Genomic DNA, 22485 nt, shown 5'->3' on the forward strand with positions numbered 1-22485 from the left:
TTGGAGGTTTCTCACTAGCTACGACCTCTTCATCTAATATAATATTGTAATAATAATACAACAAAGTAAGAATATGTATGCACTGAAGATGTTTGTATCTAAATATATCTTTCACACGCAGTACTGTACATTATCGTATTGGGAATATTTTGTTCTGGGTGTGACCCTCCCACTGGGCCATGTGGGCAGTTACCCAGGGCTGCATCACCGACGGTGGTGGGCAGTTACCCATGGCTGCAACAGCGGTGTACAGGCGCCAGATACTGCAATTAAATAAAAACTCTCACAGTCAGGGCACAACTCCAGATGATGTGTCCTGTTTGGTTGGGTTGGCAGGAGGCAGGGCTCGCCTAGAAGTACCACTGTTTATATGTGTAAGAGACAACACTAACCCTCACCCTGTAGTTTTTGAGTGTTGTAACTCTGAAAAAGTTACAAAACTATCTCTAACTTTCCCCGTCCTCATATCAGTGACTGTATATGGAAGAGCTGCTGAGAATCAAAACTTATTAGTCTTGCTGATATGAATCCTATTTTTGCAACTCAGGTTTCTTGTGAGAAATTGGATGCACATCTTTATATCATTTCATCACAGTGTTGTCCTTTGCTGCTGTTGGATGAATAACATAAGATGGATGGAAATTACCCCAGTACCAGAGAGAACCTTGGCTGGCTAGGCCGTGTTGCTATGCTGCTACAAGGAGGGAGAGGGAGAGAGAGGCCTGGAAGACTGTGGGGGAGGCGGAGGCCTCATCTGCAGTGCTGTGTGCAGAAGGAGTGCTTAACATCACTGAACGGGGGAAGAGAGGAGAAGAAGAGAGGCGAGGGGGAGGCAGAAGGGTGGCGAACAGAGCTGGGAGGGGGGAGGGGAGGAAAGTGGGAGTCAGAGAACACAAGAGAAGCTAAGATGGGTGATAGGGAAGGAGGAGATAGAGGAGATGGCAGCAGTGGGGGAGTCCAAAACTGCGCCCTCTGTGCTTGGAGATGTGGTACAGCAGGGCATAAATATGTGCAATCTTAAACACAATGAAGGCCTGGCTAACTGGCTGGACTGGTCATATCGACCTGACCAGCTTCCCAAATCCTCCTGAATGGGGAGGGCTGGTGATGAAGTGACAGTTAGGACAGCGAAGGAAGGGGACGTTTCCACAGATTCTCCCACACAAGAGATGTTAATATTCCCCATCTGCACAAGCATTGGTAATGGGTGCAACTCTTCTGACCATCACATGCAACTATAAAGGTCACGTGTTGTAGATATAATCCTTTATTCATACAGGAAAAATCTCTTGAGACTCATTGTCTCATTTACAAGAGAGACCTGTTACATCACAAATAAAACCCCCATAAAACAGTAATACTAAACAATTCTACAAATCAATACTACACATTGTCAACAGAAGGGTTTTCAAAGATCAGGGTGGAACAAAAACTGGGACAATAAGAGAGGGAGACAGACGAAGGGAGGCACGCTGCGAGGACTCCTCCTTTGCAGAGCTGGGTGATGGAGGCTGGAAAAGGGAGGACTGGGGTGGAGGTGGGGCTGGGGGATAATGGGGTAGGGGAGGCGGGGGGGGGGCGGACAGAGACAGTTGCAGGCCTGTGAACTACGTCTCCTGCAGTTACAATGGTCTTGCTGCACATCCACAATACAAACAACGCAGGGGAGAAGGAACATGTTAAGCCGAAACATTGAGGAGGTAAAAAAAAAAAATGGAATAGTGGTAGAATAGAAAAAAAAGATGTGTGCTTTTGAACCTTTTTTTAGAAGGACTTACATTTTTATCCATCCTTCTTTGCAAATAAATCTAGTCCAGTCAAATTACATAAAAACCATCTGAATATTGATTTTCAAATCTTGGCACAGCTTCTCAAATGGACTTAGTCCTAGAATTTGAATCTGCCATTCTAACACACAAACATACTTTGATCTAACCGTTCTACTGTTGATCTGCCTGGATGTTCTGGGTTCTTGATCTGATTTAAAGATGAAACTCTTCCAGAGTGATTTGCAGCCTTCAGGTTTTCTTGAAGGACTGCCATGTTTTTAGTTCCATCCATCTTCCGATCAACACTAATCAGCTTCCATGATGCTGCCGCCACCTTTCATTGTCAGGATGATGTTTTCAGACCAGCCAATGTACAGTAGGCAAAAAATGTATCTTTTTTCACATACATTCTAATAGCTAAATAAAACTTAACACAAAACCATCAATCCATCCATCCATCCATCCATCCATCCACCCACTTTTTTTTTGTCAAGAACAGCGACTGTGGTATTTGGCCAGGAGGAGGCACTCTAAGAATGAAAAAATGTGGTAAACGATTCCTGCCTTTTTAAATAATTATTTTTATATCATATTGTGATTTGTAATTTTTTCATGTTAGTATGTATACAAAATAAAAATTATTTAAGTAGGCAGTATACATAACCACATTTCAACCTGTCTTCATAGCTGTTATTTGTACCATAACTGCTATTATTATATTTGAGGATGTCAAAAATTGATATTTAAAATATGCAGTAATATAAATTAAAATACAATTTCCTAAATAGCGTTTTTTTTTCTTCTTTTTATTGTAGTTTATGTTGCTAATATGAAGTGTAATTCGTTGGTTTCTTGTTCAGTCTTATTTTGACTGGCTAAGAGTTAGCGGCTTTTATTTTGAAGCAACCAGCTCTCCCAGTCCTGAGAAGAGACAGGCAGCCGGAGGCAGGGACCAGGCCAGCTCAGACACAGCGCAGGCTGCTGCTTGGATAACATCGGAAACGATAACTATGAGAGGAGATAAGTTCACCAGCTGAGCCGAGCTGGCTGACAGCAGTTGTGCCGATCTCTACACAGACCTCTGAAACTGGTGGTAGCCGAGAGTTCTTGGGACAGTTTGTGGTCCCGGTAAAACAACTTGTTTTTTCGGACACTCCGGTGGCAGTAGCGGTCGCTGAAGCGGCGGCGGCGGCTGGAGCAGGGCGTAGTGTGCGGGCTTTGGCGGCGTCGATGGTCCTGCTGCTAGCGAAACATGAACAAAAACCACCGAGTACCGAGCAGCCGTTCTCTGAGTGCCGTGGAGGTGAAAAGCAAGGTGACATATATACTTTTTATTGTCAGTTTTACTTTCTCTGTGTGTGATGCTAACTCATTGTGGTGATTAACATTATTACTCCTGCTAATTTAGCCCGCTAAGTGGCTTGGTAGCAGGTTGTGATGTTCCGATTACAGATGCATAAACCTGAGCTTTACACGCAGTTGTTCTGTTTTTACTGTGTGGAGTTCGTTGAGTTCGACACATTTTAAGGTAACTATTTTGTGGTTGTATTTGCCAAGTTTTATGGCTGGCTAAGTTTGAAGGTGGAGGTTAATGTCAGCTGACTCCGCAGCGAGCTAGTTTCACCTGTCGGCTCCTTCCGCCGCTCCCTGGACTCACTCACCGAAGTTGTAACAATTGCGTATTGTATAACTACTAGGAGATATACGCGCTGTAGCCTCATAAAGGGTTTACAACAAACGGAAACATGTTTAAGGCGTCACAATAAAACAATTTATTAAATACCGGTGATATTATTTATTTGTCTACAGATGTCATTCGGCTTACGTTCGTCTGGCTTCTTCCGCAGAAGGCTCTCTGTGTCCTGTCTGTAGCCCACATCGAGGAATTCTACCGAAAACGATTATTTACTTTAATACAATGACATAAACTATGACATCAGTTTTTGGCACAAATACAAATTATTTTTATTATTTTAGGAGCGCTCCTCAATCTAATGGGGCTAAAGTTTATAAATGCATTGATTGCTTTACATTTGACAGGAATCGGCCATTTCTCATCTTTTTATAGTTATGTGCCATACCTATAAAAAAGATAAGGAGTCAAACTTACCTATTTTTAGTAGAGCATGTAAAAAAAAAGTTGGGGGGTAAAGTTATGTGAACCATTCTGAAGTTTTTGACTTTTTTTTAAATTTTGTGATTATTGGTCTGATCTTTGAAACTAATGGAAAAGTTTTAAAGTGATTTAATGAATATTGAATCATATGATGTAAGATGTATATATAGAAATTTGCAGAAGAAGTTATGGGGTGTTCAAGAGGTACACTTGCAAAGATTTTGAGACACACAAACATATACTTTGGGGCAGTACAAGTACAGAGTAATTAAAATTTCCAAAGTCCCTTATTAATAACTGGGCTTGTTGTTGAGGGTCAGATCAATGGCTGAAGTCAATCTTTAAATAAATGTATTCGATTTAAAAAATTCTATTTACTTGCTGTTGGTAACACAAGTCAACATGCCATACTGGCCAACTGAAACTTCACATTATCTCACTGTAAACAATTCAGTTTTTTTGTTGTTTTATTTCCTGGTATGTTTGATCGGATCTTCAAAAATAGCCCTGCTTTACTTTTGACTTCATTAAATATGTATTCAATAGAGATGTGCCGATCAGGCTTTTTCCTGCCGATACCGATACCGATCACCCAGGAGGGCCGATCACTGATACCGATCATATAATTCTAATTTTTTAATCATAAGCACTATGGTTACATTATGTGGAAAAAGGAACAATGAATTCACCTTAATTTAGATAAAAGTTTTTAAATAGCTTTTTCCAAGAAAAAACAAAACAAAACGGGCATTGTGCAAATTGTACTGCTATCAATAATACTTACAGACTGAATACATATGAAGGCTCTGAAGCGGCTAAATAATGCAAGATTCAAGTATAAAACTTAACATTCAAAGGCAAATACAGGTTCCATTACAATAAACAATCCTGAGTTACTGAATGAAAACTTCCTGATAGCATGGCAGCTAGCTGATGACTGCTAGTTCTGATTGGCTGTTTCTGGCTGAGCGGAGTAATTATGCAGAACAGAGAGGAGGCAGAGATCATCGATTATTTTTTCAGACATTATCTGTCTCATGTTAGGACAGCGAAAGTTTTAATACGCATGTAAAATGTATTTTTTTTTAAGTTAGATGCTGCAGCTTTAAGCAGAGGTTCGGTGTGAGAGTCACTACCAGGTGGAGCAGAAGAGGCTCCGTCTGTGAAATATTACTACCTGTAGCATGTAGCAGCGGTTCAACAGCGAGAGCAGAACTACCGTCTTACATCGCAGCTTGAAGACTTAAATAATTTTGCGGGTTATTTGTTTAGCTTTCTGACCGTCATGCTAATCCGGGTGAGTGTTTGTAGCTGTGCGCTGCTTTACCTATCTGATCGTCTTTTTTACTGCAGTGAGCCTCGATGTAGCCAAACTCCGTCAAGTATGCCATTGTTCTTATGCCATATTAGATTCGTCGTGTTGATGCATTTTGACCTGCTTCACCCCACGTGCTTCAATTTTCCGCCGCAACATGCAAACTTCCCCATTCACTCAGTGCGTTATAGTTCCACATCGCTTAGGATTTGTTGCTSCGCACTTGCGCAGTGTGAAGGAAAGAGGAGACCAGCTGCATAAGCAGGCTGAGAAATGAGATGCAGGTGATCGGTTTGTGTGATTGGCAACAAAAGACTGTGATCGGCGATCACCGATCATAAACTTTTTCCCGGAAATCGGCCGATTATGATCAGTGGCCGATCGATCGGCACATCTCTAGTATTCAACAGTAGGGTGGGGTACCCTTAATAAGATTGATATTATTGTTTCCAACCACCTGTGTGATCTTAACATATTGGACTTGTGACAGAATTTGTGACCAACAAATGTTGAACTCTAAACAATCTTTTGGAATATTATTAATATACACAGTACACACAGAGAGCTATTGTAATGATATATTTATTGTGCAGTCCATACCTAGAAACGTGTATTTTTCAACATTATCTACAATATTTAATTGTATTTCTGAGGGAATTTTATGCTTTGAAAAAAAACAAACTTACCTCAATTGTTTATTAATTTGTTTATACTGCTGCCTCCCACAATGCTATGTAATTTTACATGATGTAACCTTTTGAGGGAAACGGGAAAGACTTAAGTCTTTGTAGTTCCAAGTAGAAACAGATGAAAAGCTTCAGGTTGCTACAAAAGGTTTTCTGACAAACTGGGATAAGGTTCTCCGTCAGGCCAACAGGTCACAGTTTAATTTGTCAAACCTATAATCAGCACGCAGAGGACATATTTAAATGCTTAGATGTTTGACATCATTCTGTAATAATAAGGTTAACAACCATTTAATTGTGAATTGAACTAAATGTGTCTGAAATTACTGTAAACAGAATTGTTGAAATATAGAATTATCTTTCTGGAGCACCGCTATGTTTAGATTATATTTATACAAACACTTCTGTCAGATTTTAGCAAAAATCTGTCGCCTGTGTCTAGACTTGTCACAATAACAAATCTTGCTGGAAGAGAAATTCTTAGAAGTTATTGTGACAAAATGTCTATATTGTTGTTTTGTGGCCATTTTCAATTAATAAAATGCTAATGGCATAATAATGCAAGAATACGTTCTCAAAGACCAATAAACTTTAAATTCAGATTAACATCCAACACTGGATCTGGAAGACATTTTAAATATCCAAAATAAATAAACAAAGCAACAGAAACGACAAATAAAAATAATTCTAAGTCTCTGCAAACAAAATAGTCTGTCAAAAAACAGCTAGTTGAGACCAAAGCACCAGACTGAAGACTTTTGTTGTCCAGTTTTTGGTGGAGAGAAAAGAGAAATGATAAATCATGCAAATGGAAATAAATGAGCTTGTTTTAATTTTTCATGCAATTAACTGATTTGTTGCTTATTGCGACAGGCCTACTGGTATCGGAGAAAGAGAATTGAATGTTTTTTTCTTTTTAGATGTTTTTACATGAGCAACAGTCATTTGATGCCATAAATTCAGAATGCATGGGTAAAAATTAGATGTAAAAATTAGACTGATGAAGCAGCAAGCAGTACATTTTAACCTTTTTTCTCCAGACTTGCCTGTAGAAACTCACCAAAATCATTGTGTGCTCTAAAGTCCAACCTCTTTTACTTGAGTTCTACAACTTAATCTCTACATTGCTGTGCACTGATGTGCAACAAGCGCCCAAGTTGGCAGTGAATTGTAGCTTTTTTTTGGTCCATCCTGGGCAACAGTAACCACAACAACCAGAACTTGTCAACATCAGCAGGGAGGCTTTCTACGTGCTGATGAGATCAGACGTCTGTAGTTTGACCCTGTCTGCTATTATGCTGAAAATCAGTTTTTTTTTTAAAATCAAATTCCATAAGAACGCATCCTGTAATTTACTGGATTTGTAGTTTAATTCCTCAGAATAGTTTAGCAAAACTCACTTGATTCTCATCGCACACCGTTTTCTGAACCTGTTCCGACTTCTCCGATATTATCCGTGTTAATATTCAGACTGTGATCCTGTGTGTCCTGTCCCAGTTTGGCGCAGAGTTCCGTCGGTTCTCTCTGGATCGCTCGAAGCCAGGCCGCTTTGATGAGTTCTATGGCCTTCTGCAGCACGTTCATCGCATCCCCAACGTGGAGCTGCTGGTGGCCTATGCTGATGTGCACGGCGACCTGCTGCCCATCAACAATGACGACAACTATCTTAAGGCCGTCAAGAGTGCCAACCCTCTGCTGAGGCTCTTCCTGCAGAGGAAAGGTAACATTTATTGTTCTTCAGTTTCTGCGTGTTTTTAAATGACCTAGCTTAGAAATACAATGCTGGTTACGGACCGTAACGCTTTTTACTCTGGACAGTCGAAAAGTTATGGTTTTGATGTATATTTGAAATCATACACAACTCCCGGCAAATTTAGCGTCAAATGTTTTTCAACCAATCAAGACGTTTTTTGTTTTTTTTCCAGAAAGGAAATTAGACAAAAGATAATGAAACAATGTAAAAGGAGTGTCAGTTTTGGAAAAAAAATAATGAAATGAAATGTCATGTTGAAAATTAGTTGTACTCTTACCAATAATAATGGTGAGGTTATCTTCATTACAGCAGTTAAACCCTTCTTAGAATTGTTGACCAGCGTGTTGCATGTTTCCACTGGGATTCTGATGATGTATCGTTAGTGATGAGCCTCCTTACCACCAAAGATAAGATTAGATTCAGATGAATCTATGGCTGCGTTGCTCCAAAATGTTAACATTACTCTTAAAATAGGAGGAAAACTATTCTGGTATGACTATTTTTGACCCTCCCTGACCAGACTTCCTTCATTTTGAATGATCAGCAGTTGTCCGATACTTGTACGTAAAACTGATCTTTTCCTCTGATCTTATCTGACTCTGCAAAGGTTGCAGTTTATAATTATCCCCCCATTATGGCCTACTTAGCAAGTTTGTGGCTATAGGGACTTTTCAGAAATAAAAATTTTTACTGGCCAACTTCAGAATCGACCATAAAGACCAGTGCTCGGCCAGAAAACTGCAATTGATGCATCCTTTGAATAATTATATCTTAATGCTTAATTCAACTCTGGATATGTTTTATTCTTAAGTTTTGAAATATGTTATCAGGTTTAGGTCAAAGGTTGCAGGATTTTAATGGAAAATGCCAGGTGTGCATGTATCACAAAATCTTTCTTGCTCATCTGTATTTGTTTACTTTAATTAGTTTAGTAAAATGTACTTCCCTCACGGTCCTCCCATTACAGTGCATGACAGTTTTCAGCTTTCAGAATATATGAGAGGTTTACTTGTGAGAGTTTTGAAGTTAATGTTTCTCATGTTCAGGCTTTGCAACACTTTCCTGTCTGTTTGGATTTTTAACCCTGTGAGTTTCCAAGTGTGACCTGTTGAATGTTGGGAGGATCCCAGGGTCTGGTGGCCGAGGGTGTTTGGGGGGAGGTGGGGTTTAAGCTGTCTCCCTGTGCCATATAACCCTATAGAAGCTAAGCCACTTTGTCAGGAGGAGATTAGCGAGGTGAGTGCGTAGCGCTGCATGGGACGCTGTTTGAATTACACGCTCCAGACACAAGCCCCACGCTGGGTTCACTGCTGTTCAGAAACGCACCGGAACAACATGAAAACACGGCGGTGGAGCCAAGCAGGGAGTGCACATCACTCACGCTGTTAGGCATGTGCTGAAATAAAAACCAACAACGGTCGCCCATCAATGCAACCACAACCCCCCACAGATCCTATTAACCTCACACTCCTGTCCCCCTCTTGGTTTGTTGCCCTCCACTGCTCTTCACCCTACCAGAAGGCACCCGTAGGATTAAGTTGACAAAGTCCTGCAATGTGCGGAAGCAGTACATTAACATTGTAGATGTTTCATTCATTCAACACTGACTTCTTTTTAAACACCTCAGTGATGCTACAAGTAGCTTACTTTGAGTCTTCTTCCCTTAGTCACAACTTCCATTTGAAAGAGTGTTATTGTTACTGGACCCTGTCTGGATACAGAGAGTTCTCTGATAAGGAAAAGATGAGATATTTTAGTTTCTGATTAAGCCTGGCAAGATTTTTATCCTGATTTTTGTCCTGATTTTCCTCTTCAAACAATCTTAAGGATGTGCAGATTATCAAGATGACCCTTAAGATAAAGTTAAGAGATGTATACTTGCTGTGTGTGGCATTAACATACCACACACAGCAAGTATATGCAAGTATATGATGGGCAGTATTATATAAATTGCCCTTTTTTAAAGCTTTATGTTATGTTATAATGTTATTTAATCATCAAGCATACCTGGAGTGTTGCCTTGATTCTTTCTTTCATGTTTAAGATTTTAATCTCCATGACAACCATTCAGCTGTGCAAACGCCTGGATGGACCTAGCCCCACTTTCGAGGCACAGCTCCTCTTTGGAGCTGCAGTTTCTAAGCTTCCGTTTCACAGAGCAGCCCTCCCAGCTCCTCCAGACTAACAAGCAGCAATTAGCAAACACCTGATGCAGTTATGCATCTGTTGAGCTCATTATATGAACTACTTCTCAGTGAAACACTGGTAAAAACGTTGATAAAGGGTTAACAGAGGAGCCTTGTTGTGATGACTTCTTGAAGGTGGAGTTTCAGAAAAAGCAGGAGTTTTTAAAGAGACAGAGGCCCAATTTTATACAAGTCAAATTTCTTTCAAATCATAAGAAATTGTTATAGCATTTTTATAACAATTGAAGGTAACATAGATACTTAATTGTGCTATAAAAGGGCACCATGTGACTGTAAAATATATAATACTGCCACTTTAAGAGTGATCTTGTTTGTTCTGAAGAAAGTCAGGACTGCTCCAGTCTAAAAGTGGGGATATTCAGCACTTTGGATAGTCGGGGATATCGCAGTGTGTATGGTGTTCTGAGGATAAGCAACAATGCAGCCTGTTTTAAATAAAGAAAACAAATGACTGCCAAAGTGGACCGTAAAGTTTGGTGTACTTTTGTCACAGAAACTATTTTGATCGAGTTTATGGGACGAGTTTCTCAGATCTCCGTGCGGCCGCGCGCATAAACTCTAAGTAGACAACGCATTTGATATGGTTTGATGCATCGTGTAACCGGAAGAATAATACTAAAAAAAAAAAAAAAATAAATAAATAAAAATCTGCGTGATGCACAAAAGCTTCTCACCGGGCTGAACCTGCACGATGAGGTTAGCGCTGCTCGTTATTCACAAACGCTCCGGCCAAGCGGGACAAAGATAAATCATTCTCACCGCTCCACAGCGTGACCTCTGAATTCGCTACAAGTTATTCCTGCGGTTCACATAGAGATGCACAACCAGAGCTAACGCGGCAGGTTTTAAACTCTTACCTAGAGTTCTCCAAAGGATCATAATTCCTTACAGTAGGTTTATGTGAATATCCATACAGGTCAGCCTGTGTCCAGTTTGAGTGAAAGGAGGCGCGCGCGATCCACGCTGAGGTAAAGCAGCGGCAGCGCGTGAGGCAAAGCGCAGAGGCGCCAGCTGTGTGGTTGGTCCGCTGTCGAGTTTAAATGCATAAACTATAAACCTATCATTTAGGAATAAATCTGCTCGCTTGCAGCCCGGCTTTAAAAAAAAAAAAACGTTTTTTTTTTCTTCTTTTTTCCCCCCTAGAAACGTAAACAAGCAACGCTTAGCCTGGCGGCGGGGCTAGTAAAGCATGGTGGGCCGCCAGGCCTATAATACACTGGGGAAAACCCTGCACTGTATGACCAAACCTCTTAGGTTGTCTCTTAGGTTTTGAGAATTGGTCGACAATTTAAAAATCTTGCTGTGTGAAGCAGACATTACTTAATCAACCTGAACATTGGTCACCAGCCAATTTGTCTGCGTGTCTTTATGTAAAACGTACAGTTGAGCCCTAGTGAAAAGACTTTTACCAAACAAGAGGAACCCACTCCTAACCTACTGCTAATACCTTTGAGATTCACTTGTCATATTTCTATAAATTTCATAAACTTTTAGACAGATGTGATGTTATTATTGGATAAAGTGAACCTTCAAAGCATTGACGAAGAGCTCCTCTTCATTCGTGGAGCAGTGAACTCTTATTAGAGGGCTTAGAAATGTGTTTAGCTCTGAAATATAAACAGCTCTGTCTCCAGTTACAGCGCTTGTTTATCATTCTCAAACTGGCAATTTCACAATATGTGTGTGTTTAGTCTCAGTGCAGATCCGTTTGCACCTAATGAGGGTTGTTCCCAATGTGGTTTTTAGTTTTATTCTGGGAAACTGACTTGGGTATCGTACATGAGCTCGGTGATCAATGGGTTTTGTTCATTTCTGCAGACATTTTGATAGATGCACTGATGTGAGGCTGCAAGTGGAGTTTGTGGCTGTTTGCTTTTTGTATAAAGAGCTTTGTTGTTTTGTGTATCAGTTAATGTAGGCTAACTTTTAAACTTTAATAAAGTGCCAAGAGTGTGTTGATGATGACTGAGCTGGCTGTGATGTGTTCTGTTTTTACGAGCATTATCGGTGTTGGAGCGGCTCTAAGGATTTTTCCATTTAATCTTCCAACATGTGTAATGTCGATTTCTAGTTGTCAAAACTTGGTGTGTTTGGAAAACTGCAAAAACTATAAAGAGAGAAAAAAATCTCAAGTCTCTCCTCTGTAGTCTTCGTTTTGAGTAGACACATTGATTTTTAAACTTGCTGAATAAAACTATATGTTGGGAATATTTTCTGATTTAAAAAATAAATTGTTTTGTATGTGTCTTCAGCTTGTCATACACTCGCTTGTTTTCAAACTTTAAGGGTTGTGAATACATTTGGCTTTTGACACTTCTGACTTCTGTTTTGTTCTTATGTAACTAAACCATAGGCACTTAATTTTTCTAGTTAGAAAAACACTTAAATGAATTATGAATATAAATGATCATGAAAATGTGACTATTTTAAGTATATCAGTACCAAAAAATCTATGATGCTACCACGTTGATGTGTTCAAAAATTTACATGCAATTATAAATTACATTTTATCACTTTCATCCATCACATTTTGTGGAAATAGCAGTCCCCGTGGGTTTGATTTCATCTTTTGTCATTCTCACCAAGCTTCACTGATTTGTCCAGATCAGCATTTAGTGATGTTGTGCAAAATATACATCAACTCCAGAACAAAACCAAAAGTTAAAGGTCTTGTCTAATTGGCCACAGTTAAACGAGTCCTGTACCAACACTGCCTAAAAAGCCACTCAGCTTGGAAGAAATAATTACTTCAAAAAGGCAAATTACTGTTCATAACTACTCGGAGACAAATATGTTAGCTTCTGGAGAGATGTCCTGTTGTCTGATAAAATTAAAATCTGGCTGTTTGGTCACATGAATTTCAACCTGGCCATCAACAAGCTAAAGGAGGAGTTGTGAATGATGACGGTGATTTTCTGCGCCGTTTTAGAATTGTAGTCTGCCTGTGGTTGTAGTTTGGGAATAGCAGCGGAGAAAGTGAACAGAGACAGTCAGTCCATGCTGGCCATCCTTTCTAATATTGAGCTATTAAGTTGAAACAAATGGAATGCATAAAATATTTTATTGCTGGCAAAGATGTCGTGGCCCTACTCCTCACAAGGTTTTTATTTTATTTTATTTTTTTTACAGCAGACACATGGTAAGCTTCGACGTGATGCATTTCACATGTCACGGCCAAACATTACCGATTGGATAAAATTAAATTCAATCGTTTCAAACTTCAACAGAGTCCATGCCTCCAGCAATCAATCGTTTCTAATAGCCGAAGGTCCCCTGTAGGAAACAAAGCGTAGAACAAGGGGCTGCTTTTTACTAGACTTTGACTGCCTGCCTACTGGCATTTATTTATAAGTTGTATAAATATTTGGTAGACATAATCTTTGTGACACTGACAGCTGGATCATAAAGGAATATGCACTATGAAGCCTAATGAGAATTGTGTGCACAGCAACAAAATGCCTTAAACTTTACTCTTGCTCGGACACAAATGGTTTTGTTCAATTCCTCTATTACCCTGGTCAAACTACACACATAGGCAGACTGCAGCTCAAAAACAGCGTAGAAATTCAATGTCATTATTCACAACTCCTTCTGTTTCTCAATAAGAGAAACTCCAGACGAAACTCGGAATTTAGCTGACTTGCATAAGAAGGCAATGGCCAGGCTAAGAAAATTAAAGGACGAAATGACCAGCAATGCATGAGCAGTTTTGCTCATTCAGTTTAGCCCCTGGACAAATCAACCATTGCTCATTAAAGCAGAGGGCAGGAATGCTTGGATTCACAGTCCCTCATGAGAATACGTTAGGAGTTAGTAACCAATACATGCAAGAGTCAGAGTGGGGGGAATGTACATTGTGGTTTCGGTACACAAACAAAGCAACGCATCAAGTCGGTTGAGAGGCAACAATGTAGAAGCAGAGTGACGCAAATGGAGTGAAAAATTCACATTTACAGAGCAAAATAGAATACCAATGAGGATAAAGGTGAAAACAGACAAAACAAGCACAACAAAGTTCGTCATGGTCCAATTGAGTGAGATCTTTAAAGCTGGATGGACATGAAAGTGGCAGGTGTAAAAACCATGCTGCTTCCCTAAGTAGCACACTGACAAGGCAAGAGAAATCAGCCACTCCACCTCCAGATCTAAAGTTTTCAGACCAACATTAATTACTCCCAAGGATGCTGAGTGAGGGAACGAAGGATTCAGAGCACTTGAGGAGGAATGTGTGGAGGAGGCGGTGCATATCTTAAAGCTAATGAGAGAGACTGAGGGATGGACGGGAGGCAGAGTAAACAGTATTAAAGCAGGAGTAATGTAGAAGGCTTTGTTTTGGTAAGTCGTGTAATTAGTGATGCAGGGAGACAAGAGCGAGGGAGCTTTAAGTGTGATAGGAATGCACCAGGAGGTAAAAGGAGGGGAGCAGGATAGTGGGAATAGTATTAGAGAGGGAGGAATGCAGAGAGAGGCCCAAGATAGGGTGGGTGGGACAGAGAAAGAGGGGAAGAAATGAAGAGTGGGAGGGAGATGGGGAAGCAGAGGAGGTGGAGGCATTATGGGTGGTATGTGGCTAGCGTCTGATCACATCCACTGGGTAGATTAGACAAGACAGCAGGCCAGACTAGACCCTGAGCTTCAGAGCACGGCTCAGTCAACAAGGGCTATAAACGGACAAAGAGAGGCTGGTGGAGAAAGATTTAAAAGGAGGAGAAAAAGCTGAGAACTTACTCCTTCAACTCTGATACCTGACTTACTGAAACTTTATTCAAACTGCAAGAAAATAGAGGCAGAGAAGAAAGAGAGCAGATGGGATACAGGGGTATTGGGAGGCTGCCTGAGTTCTTTTAGCTCTGAAAAGATGAATGAGTCAGAGCAGGAAGGAAGAAGGGGTTGCTGTAAGAAAATCCAATTTGAGCTGCGGTAAGAGGTAAAGCTGAGGTTTAGGGCGTGGCTGTAGAAAGAAAAGTCTTGATCACAACCAATTCATAAGGGATAATCTGGAGAGCAAGACGAATGAGTGATGACGGGAGGACAGAGGTAGTGAGTGAGCTGGACGTTGTACAGATCCAGAAGACATGAAGGAATGCCCACACCATGTCAGGTGGATGTGTGACGAGAGACTGCTGAACCACGTCTGCTTAGATTCATGTTAGAAACGACAACTGATGAACTGTCGCTGGAGAGCTGCTTTACATTTCACAAGCTGAAACTTAGTCTTTGTTGTGTATTTTAGTGATGATCTCAGGTGTTGCAAATAAAGCAGTCAAAGAGGAAATTGTTGAGCTTTTATTACATTTGTCAGATTCAGACTGGAACAGATGAAAGTAATGGAGTTCTTTGCCCATCAGATATGAATATGATGTTTTGTTTTTGCTTTTTTAGACAGTCGAGTTGACAGATTTACTTCTTGCTGAGCTTTAATTAAAACCCATTTCTTCTGCCCTGTGGGCTTGGTGTTGTGCTTATATTGATATGCAGCATAACTGATATGCTTATCTACGAATTTCTTTCTGCACGCTGTTCCAGCATGTTTCATCTGATTGGCTGTTCTCTGTAGTCAGCAGGCTCAGACAAGCAGCTTCCCAAACACTGTTGCCTTTCTGCTGTTGGGACACTTTCTGCTTAAGGTTCACAGCATCCAGTTAAAGTCCTCCTACTAAGTTATAGTAAACTAATTCAAATAATTATGCAGATTTGTTACCAGTTTTTGATTAACGTCTGTTCATTTTTGGCAGAAAGCATTTTGCTTCCACTTATTCTCCAGACTAGGCTTAAATAAATTAATAATATAAATTGTAAATTAAAAGTTTAATTTGTTTTGCAATGTGAATTCATCTAAGTTTTTTATGTAGTACTCCCTCATAATAGGAGGTGGCTATTAACATGTCACATTATTTTTCTCTGCTCAAAATATAAATCCCTTTTTCAGTGGCAACCTGAAACAAAGAGAAATGTGAGAAAGTGGTCACAGGAAGCTGAAGAAGCCCTGAAGGGCTCTCTTGAGGTTACAGACTGGGTTGCTCTGTGCCAGACACGTAGAGAGAACGGTAATGTTGCAATAACATTTAAGTTGCCTCTGCAATTAGTAAAGTGTTTCTGCACTGAATACATTTAAAACACTGCAGTAGGAGCCAAAGAGGGAGGTAATTGCAGAAAAAATGGCTAAATCAAGAGAAGATGGAGAAGAAAGCCAAAATAGGAATCTGTTGGATCAGCTGAAAGCAGAAATGTTTCTGCTGAGAGGTGGACCAGAGTGGCCAAGGGACAGGTTGATGGGAAAGGAAGACAAGAGCCAATGAAGGAAGCAAAAACGTCTCTGTCAGCACTAAACGAATTGATGGAACTGCTTCATAACGCAGTGACAAGATGGAACAGAGCCGGCCTAAAAGGCTTAAAACGTGCTGTTCAAGTGAAAACTGGTGGAAAAAATGCATTTCTTTTAAGCCCTTTTAAGTAATTCTGTATGTGCTGCTACAGTGCAGCCCTTTTCTATGAGGTTCGGGTTTTTATTCAGGTTTTTCCCAAATAGATTAAAAGATAATAAGACAAGACTGATGATTGTAATTGAGAAGTTATGTCTGACATTGTATCAGGAGGCCTGGAAGCAGGATGATCAGTCTGATGAGGAGCCTTAAATAATACATTTGGTCTAATTCCTCGGTGTCAGCCTAGTTACTCATGGCGACGTTCTGGCCTCCCATGGCCAGCAGTCGGGCGAACCTTTTCACATCGGTCCATTGCTCTGCTTCAGTTTGAAAAAGCGCTGGCCTTATTCCGCCGCCTCCTCTCAGGACTCTCTTTGACCTCCCTCTTCAACTTCTTCTTCTTCCTCTTATCAGCAGCATTAAGGCTCTGTTATCTGGGAGGTATGCTTACCACACCAGGAATAGTAACAGTTCTGGAATTTACCCCTTTGAAAACATTTTTATTTATTCACCATCCCAGTACTGTTCCAGCTCTCCTGTCTCTTCGTATTATTCGTTTCTGTCTCTATCCTGTATTGTGTTGTTTTCCACCTTTGCCTCTGCTGTGTGAAAGTACACTCACACATTCTCCTCCCTCTCCTCCTACTCCTCCTCCTCTTGTATCAGCCCGTGTTAGGAACATCATGGCACCGGCTGAGTAGTGAACATCCAAGCTTGTCATCAACAAACCTGACTGTTTCCAGAACTCCACAGTCTGCTTGTTTTTAGTTTGCTCTTCTGATGTCTTATATTTGGCCATTTCAAACTAATTACTTAAACGGTGAACACAGTGTGTTTATGTTAATATACCAAATGGCTTTTCCTCAACCTTTTATTTTTATATGTGACTTTTGTATCTTATTTTTTGCTAAGTTAGCCTGGTTTTTAACTAGTCCATTGTAGCACATAAATATTCTTTGGTATTAATCTTTCTGTTGTAGCTCTGGCTGTTTCAGGTTATTTTCCTCCTGGAAGGTGAACCTCTGCCCAGACAATAGAACAACATCTGTATATCTTAATGCCGCTACCACCATCGTGTTGTCCTCAGAGTTTGCAGTAAAAGTATATATAGGTTGTCTTTCTACTGTAGCTTTCTTCTAAGGCTGGACAATAAATTTATAACAATATATATCGTGATTCATATGTTTGATAGAATTTTCAATACGCAATATATAGAACATTCAATGAACTCTGATCCAGTACCTCAGTGCGGCATTCTGAAGGATGTAGCCAGAGGAAGGAATTTAACTGTCCGACCTCGAGCTAAGCAAGGCTGGTTACACCAACTAAGTCACTCACTGTAACGAAAGAGTGCAGAAATTACAGAGTAACATATCGTCCACTTTCTTCCATAAGGGCTGGATTTGTGGAGTATGTGAGCAATTATTATCAGTTATTCTTTCAGCTGATTTTTCCCTTCACTGTCATCTGCTTCTTTGGTTATTGCTCTTTTAATCAAGGCAGGTCACTTTAGGTGGACATTTTTGTTCTCATGATGCTTTTTGTTTGCTAATGTTCATAGATGAACTGTTTACCAATTCTGACTATAAATTGGCTGGTCAAAAAAAATTGGTACCGCACGACATTATGATTTCTTTTCATTTTGGAAGATCGGCAATTGTGACAGAGGGCTGACTGATCATCAGGTCACATCTGCACATGCTCAGTTAAAAATATTCACAACTTAGTGACTTTGTTGCTATATTTACAAACTTTTTAGACAAAAAAAATTGGTATTGACCAAAATTGGAATCAGCTGGTCAGGCTTTTTAAAGACCTGTGTGAAAAGGTTGAAAGGGAATGAATACATGTTTGTCAGGCTTCAAGCTGTTACTCTGTTGGGCTTCTCATCACTCCTGTTTGTTGTTAATGTTACTCAGCAAATTGTTCTAGCAATTTGCTTCTAGCAAACTGTTCAAGCTGATGTATTTTTAGCTAAAATATTAACAAAAATGCTACAGTTGTCGCAGCTATGATAACGTTTCTCTGCGTGTGTGTTCCCGGTCATGGTAAAACCTGGGAGTAGCGTCAAGTTTCCGGAATTACAGGTAGTGAGAAATAATGGCTCATTAGAGTTATTGCTAGAGATAATTCTGCTGCATTGCTAGAGATAATTCTGCTGCAGAGAAAGCATCTTATCACTCTGGACCATTGTAGTTTTGATACTGAATACCAGCAGCAAAGTAGATTTCAAGGAGTGGCTGTAATGAGAGTACTGAGAGAAAGTGGATGCATGAATGCATCACTGGAGCAGGAAGTGTATTGAATTTATTTTATTTCGACCATGATAGAAGTATAAAATCACACATAAACAAGAAATGCAAAAGACAGATTTTTATACTACAATAATCTTAACATGCTCAAAAAGGAGTAGGAAGAAGTGAGAAACTTATGAACTCCTACCCCATAAACTATTAATGCTCTCACTATATGTTCATGTTTTATTGTTTATGCCTTTTATGAGCAGAAACTGCAAGGCAGTTTCTGTTGTGGGATCCAAATATCAGGACATTCAGCTGATTTGGACTTAATATATTTAAAATATTGTATAAAGCTGGTTTAAGTGGTTGAATGAAAATAATCTGAATAATGCTTGTTTAATGTGATTAATTGATGAATAATCGATTACTGAAAAGAATTGTTAGCTGCATCGGTAGAAAACATACAGAAAACCAGAGCTCAAAAGGATCAAACAGTAGGCCGTACTGGGAAGACTCTGCCAATGATCATCAGTGATCATAGATCTACTGTTACCTGAGAGTACTACAACAATTAGAGGAAGCTTCTGTGAGGCTGAGCTGTCATCCAGAAGCTTCCCTCCTCAAACAACCTGAACTGACAAATTGAACAGGTTTCAATTTGACCACATTATGTGGCCTGAAGAGAAATGGAGCAGCTTTCTATGAACCACAAACAGCAAATCAAGATTGTTCTTACTGGATCTAAGGGCAACAGACAGTTTTGCTGCTAAGCAAATTTCAAGCCAAAGTAAGCTGAGTAAAGTGGCTTGGCCACCATGTTATAGGAGTGTTTCTCATACTACACTGTAAAAGCTGTATGTGACTTCAAACATGTTTCTGAGGCAAAATCAAGAAATGCAAAGAGACCAGGAATGCTGTCTCAAGGTGCTGGGCTGGAATTACCTATTCACATGTTGGTCAGCTGCATAGTACACAGATGTGAAGCAGAAGCATTGGCTGCATAGCTGAGTATTAGCTCTGTGATTGCGTGGGAGGTTAAATCTTCATGCATTTTTCAGTTTACACAGCAAATGTTTGAGTTTGTAAAGTGAACTGTAAACAGTGTAAATATACACTGATAACTTTATCTTTTTTTCATTTTTTGCTTTGGAATAGAGTACACGCTGTTCCTAATGCATTTGCATGTGTGGAAATACAATGACTTCCAATACTCGTTTAAGCACTGCCATTATTTTGAACACAACTATACATCCAGGTGACAAACAGGAAACAGCAAAAAAACTGAGCGCCACCTCATGCGTCCTCCCCGGGGGTCATTTTCTCCTCCATTGATGTGGTTTCTTCCCTCCTCACTAACCCCATTCACAGTGTGGGATGTCAAAACAACCACTGCATTGCTGGAATACCTAACCTGTGCGGAGTGCAGGACCCTAACTCAGCAACTACCTCAGGTCTCTGTTTGTATTACTGGCTTGAGCCCACAGAGTGACAAAGGAAACCCACTGAGCTGTTTTCAGAATTAACCCTGGGTTAATCATGATTTCAGTTTGGCCTTTTAGGCGAGTCTAATGACTCACAATGGGGAGTAAAACACAATACAATATAAAAGCAAAAATTCCTGACTTGGAAGTAATTTTCATGCATACAGTAAGTCACTGGATGCTTATGAGCTTGTTTTATAAAGGAAATGTATATCCAATCTGGATTTTATGCAGTTTTATAAACCTGTATAAACCAGTTTCTCTACTGGTTTTTAATTCTCGCTCAATTTTTGTATATTCAAACATCAACTTGAATTCTCATTTATTCCCATATTCAATAGTTCAACATGTAAGTAAAATGGAATACCTCTTGGTTGACAAGGTGTAAAAATGGCAAATTTCAGTAGTTACAGTAGTGTCTACAAATGTCTGCTTACGGTAAGAAAACTATTACTTTTAATGACTTCTCAGAACATCACTTCAGAACTTCTCCTTTAGGTTGAATTAAGTATGAAGACACTTCCTATAGTGTGTCCTATGCCACTTTAGTAAAACTCAAAATTCTAATGTTTTGCAATCATGGATAAACCTTAAGTGTCTTTTCAGACAAAAGAAAATCTGTAACAGTTAAAATCTGAATCAGCAAATTGGGCTTTTTAAATATCACTGATTGGCCAGTAAACTGCTATAAGTGGATTACTAAAAGCTGTCATAAATGGGGTTTTGCTAGGATTGTAGAATATTTCAAAATGCTAAGTGTAACCAACAGAAAAACATGATGGTGCTGATACTAGTTTCTAAGTAGATCTACTTTCTAAAATACTGGTTGACAGTATTGCCCTGTGACAGACTGGCGACTTGTCCAGGGTGACCCCGCCTCTCGCCCGGAACGTTAGCTAGAGATGGGCACCGGCAACACTCCTGACCTAGGCCTGTCGCGATAAATGATAAATCAATTAATCGGACGATAAATTAAACCTATCAACCTCATTTTAATTATCGTTTTTATCGTCTCTTCTGGCCTTTTTTCTTTCTGTTGATGACAATGACTGTAAAAAAGGCTCAGCTCCGGTGCTCTCCACTGATCCTCCCGTCCTCATTTCCTTAGTCTAATGTCCAGCGCACATTACACGAGTTGTCGGCCCATTTTCAAACCCTGAGAGACACATTAGCCGACAGAAATCCCAGGTATAACGGTTCGATCGGGTTCGTCGTGCCATGTGGTGTCCAGCCACATGGGCACAAAATAATGGTTAACTAATTTTAAAACCAGGCATTAATCAATGCTTTACTAGAATCTACCTGTGATGCATGTGGCTAGAGTCAGCGTAAAGTCCTGACTAAATGAAAATCATTATAACCTATTTATGTCACGTTACCGAAGAACAGCTGAAAACTTACCGGATTTATCAACTGCGGTAGCAATTTGGCTCCAACTCCTCTCCTTGTCATTTCTATATTCTTTGCACAAAATGTTGAATAAACATTAATGTTGTTACCACATATCATCTCCAATGTCTGCTGGACTTCGTGTTGCGCCGTGTTAGCTGTTTGGGATTCCCCTCAGAAAGCGCGGAGGAGAATCCGAGCTTTCTGATTGGCTACCTGTCACATTCAGTGTTAAAGCTCCCAGTCGGGGAAACCCCCAGATTTAGATCGGAGCGGCCACGACGATCTACCGTAACCCACCACACACTGCAGGATGATCGGTTAGATCGGCCAACGATCTAAGATTGTCATAAGGGGAAAATACGGACAAAAAAATGGTGTAGTGTGAACTACTGCATTAGGTAGTCGGATGTGCCCATCTTCTCTATTTAAATCTAGTGATTACTGAAGGCCAATACAGACTTCATGATATGCACTCTTTTGGTTGTTTATTTCCACTTTGGCTTTATGTTGTTTAGTTTTTATTCAAGTACGTTTTTTGTTAATGGAGACTGAGAATCCATTTCATTTTTGTTTTTGGTTGTTTTATTTAGTTTATCAGTTCCAGTGTTACGTGTTCTTTTGAAAATAAGGAGCATCTATCAGGAAATCGCATGTATTCTTAGTCATTTCCATTAAATCAGTGTCAAAAGGTCTTGAAACAATATTATCATTTATCGCAATAATTGTTTAGACAATTAATCGTCCAGCAAAATTTGTTATCGTGACAGGCCTATAAGGGACAAGGGTGTACAGAAAATGGATGGATGGTTGACAGTAAGAAACCTTTTATTTTTATCCCTCTCATAGTTCCTCTATGACTGTGCAGGTTAATTATTGGCCAAATATACTCATACCTGTACAGTCACTGTGCAGCGCACCACAGTCAACCTTTGTAGTGTTTACCAAGCACTGAGTGACTAAAGGCAATCTAATTTATGGCGTGAAACCTTAGACCTTCCTGTGAATAAGAAAACTGTCAGATTGGTTTTAGGCTGTAATAACTAGCATAGGATTCATATATATTTAGTTCATATCATTTAGTAACCTTCCTGTAGACGTCAT

At 39.9% G+C, this 22485-nt stretch overlaps 1 protein-coding gene across 1 annotated transcript in view; it reads left to right on the forward strand.

Annotated features, from left to right (window-relative positions):
• The first annotated feature begins 2702 nt into the window (after window positions 1-2702).
• pard6b (par-6 partitioning defective 6 homolog beta (C. elegans)) overlaps window positions 2703-22485 on the forward strand; it is a 28034-nt gene continuing 8251 nt past the window's right edge. Inside the window, exons 1-2 of the mRNA XM_008412815.2 lie at window positions 2703-3084; window positions 7384-7606. Of these exons, the coding sequence (XP_008411037.1) occupies window positions 3022-3084; window positions 7384-7606 (286 nt within the window). The 5' untranslated portion in view covers window positions 2703-3021. The remainder of the gene's footprint in view (window positions 3085-7383; window positions 7607-22485) is intronic.

Source organism: Poecilia reticulata, linkage group LG7 (genome assembly GCF_000633615.1).
Source record: "Poecilia reticulata strain Guanapo linkage group LG7, Guppy_female_1.0+MT, whole genome shotgun sequence".
Classification (NCBI taxonomy): Eukaryota; Metazoa; Chordata; class Actinopteri; order Cyprinodontiformes; family Poeciliidae; genus Poecilia; species Poecilia reticulata.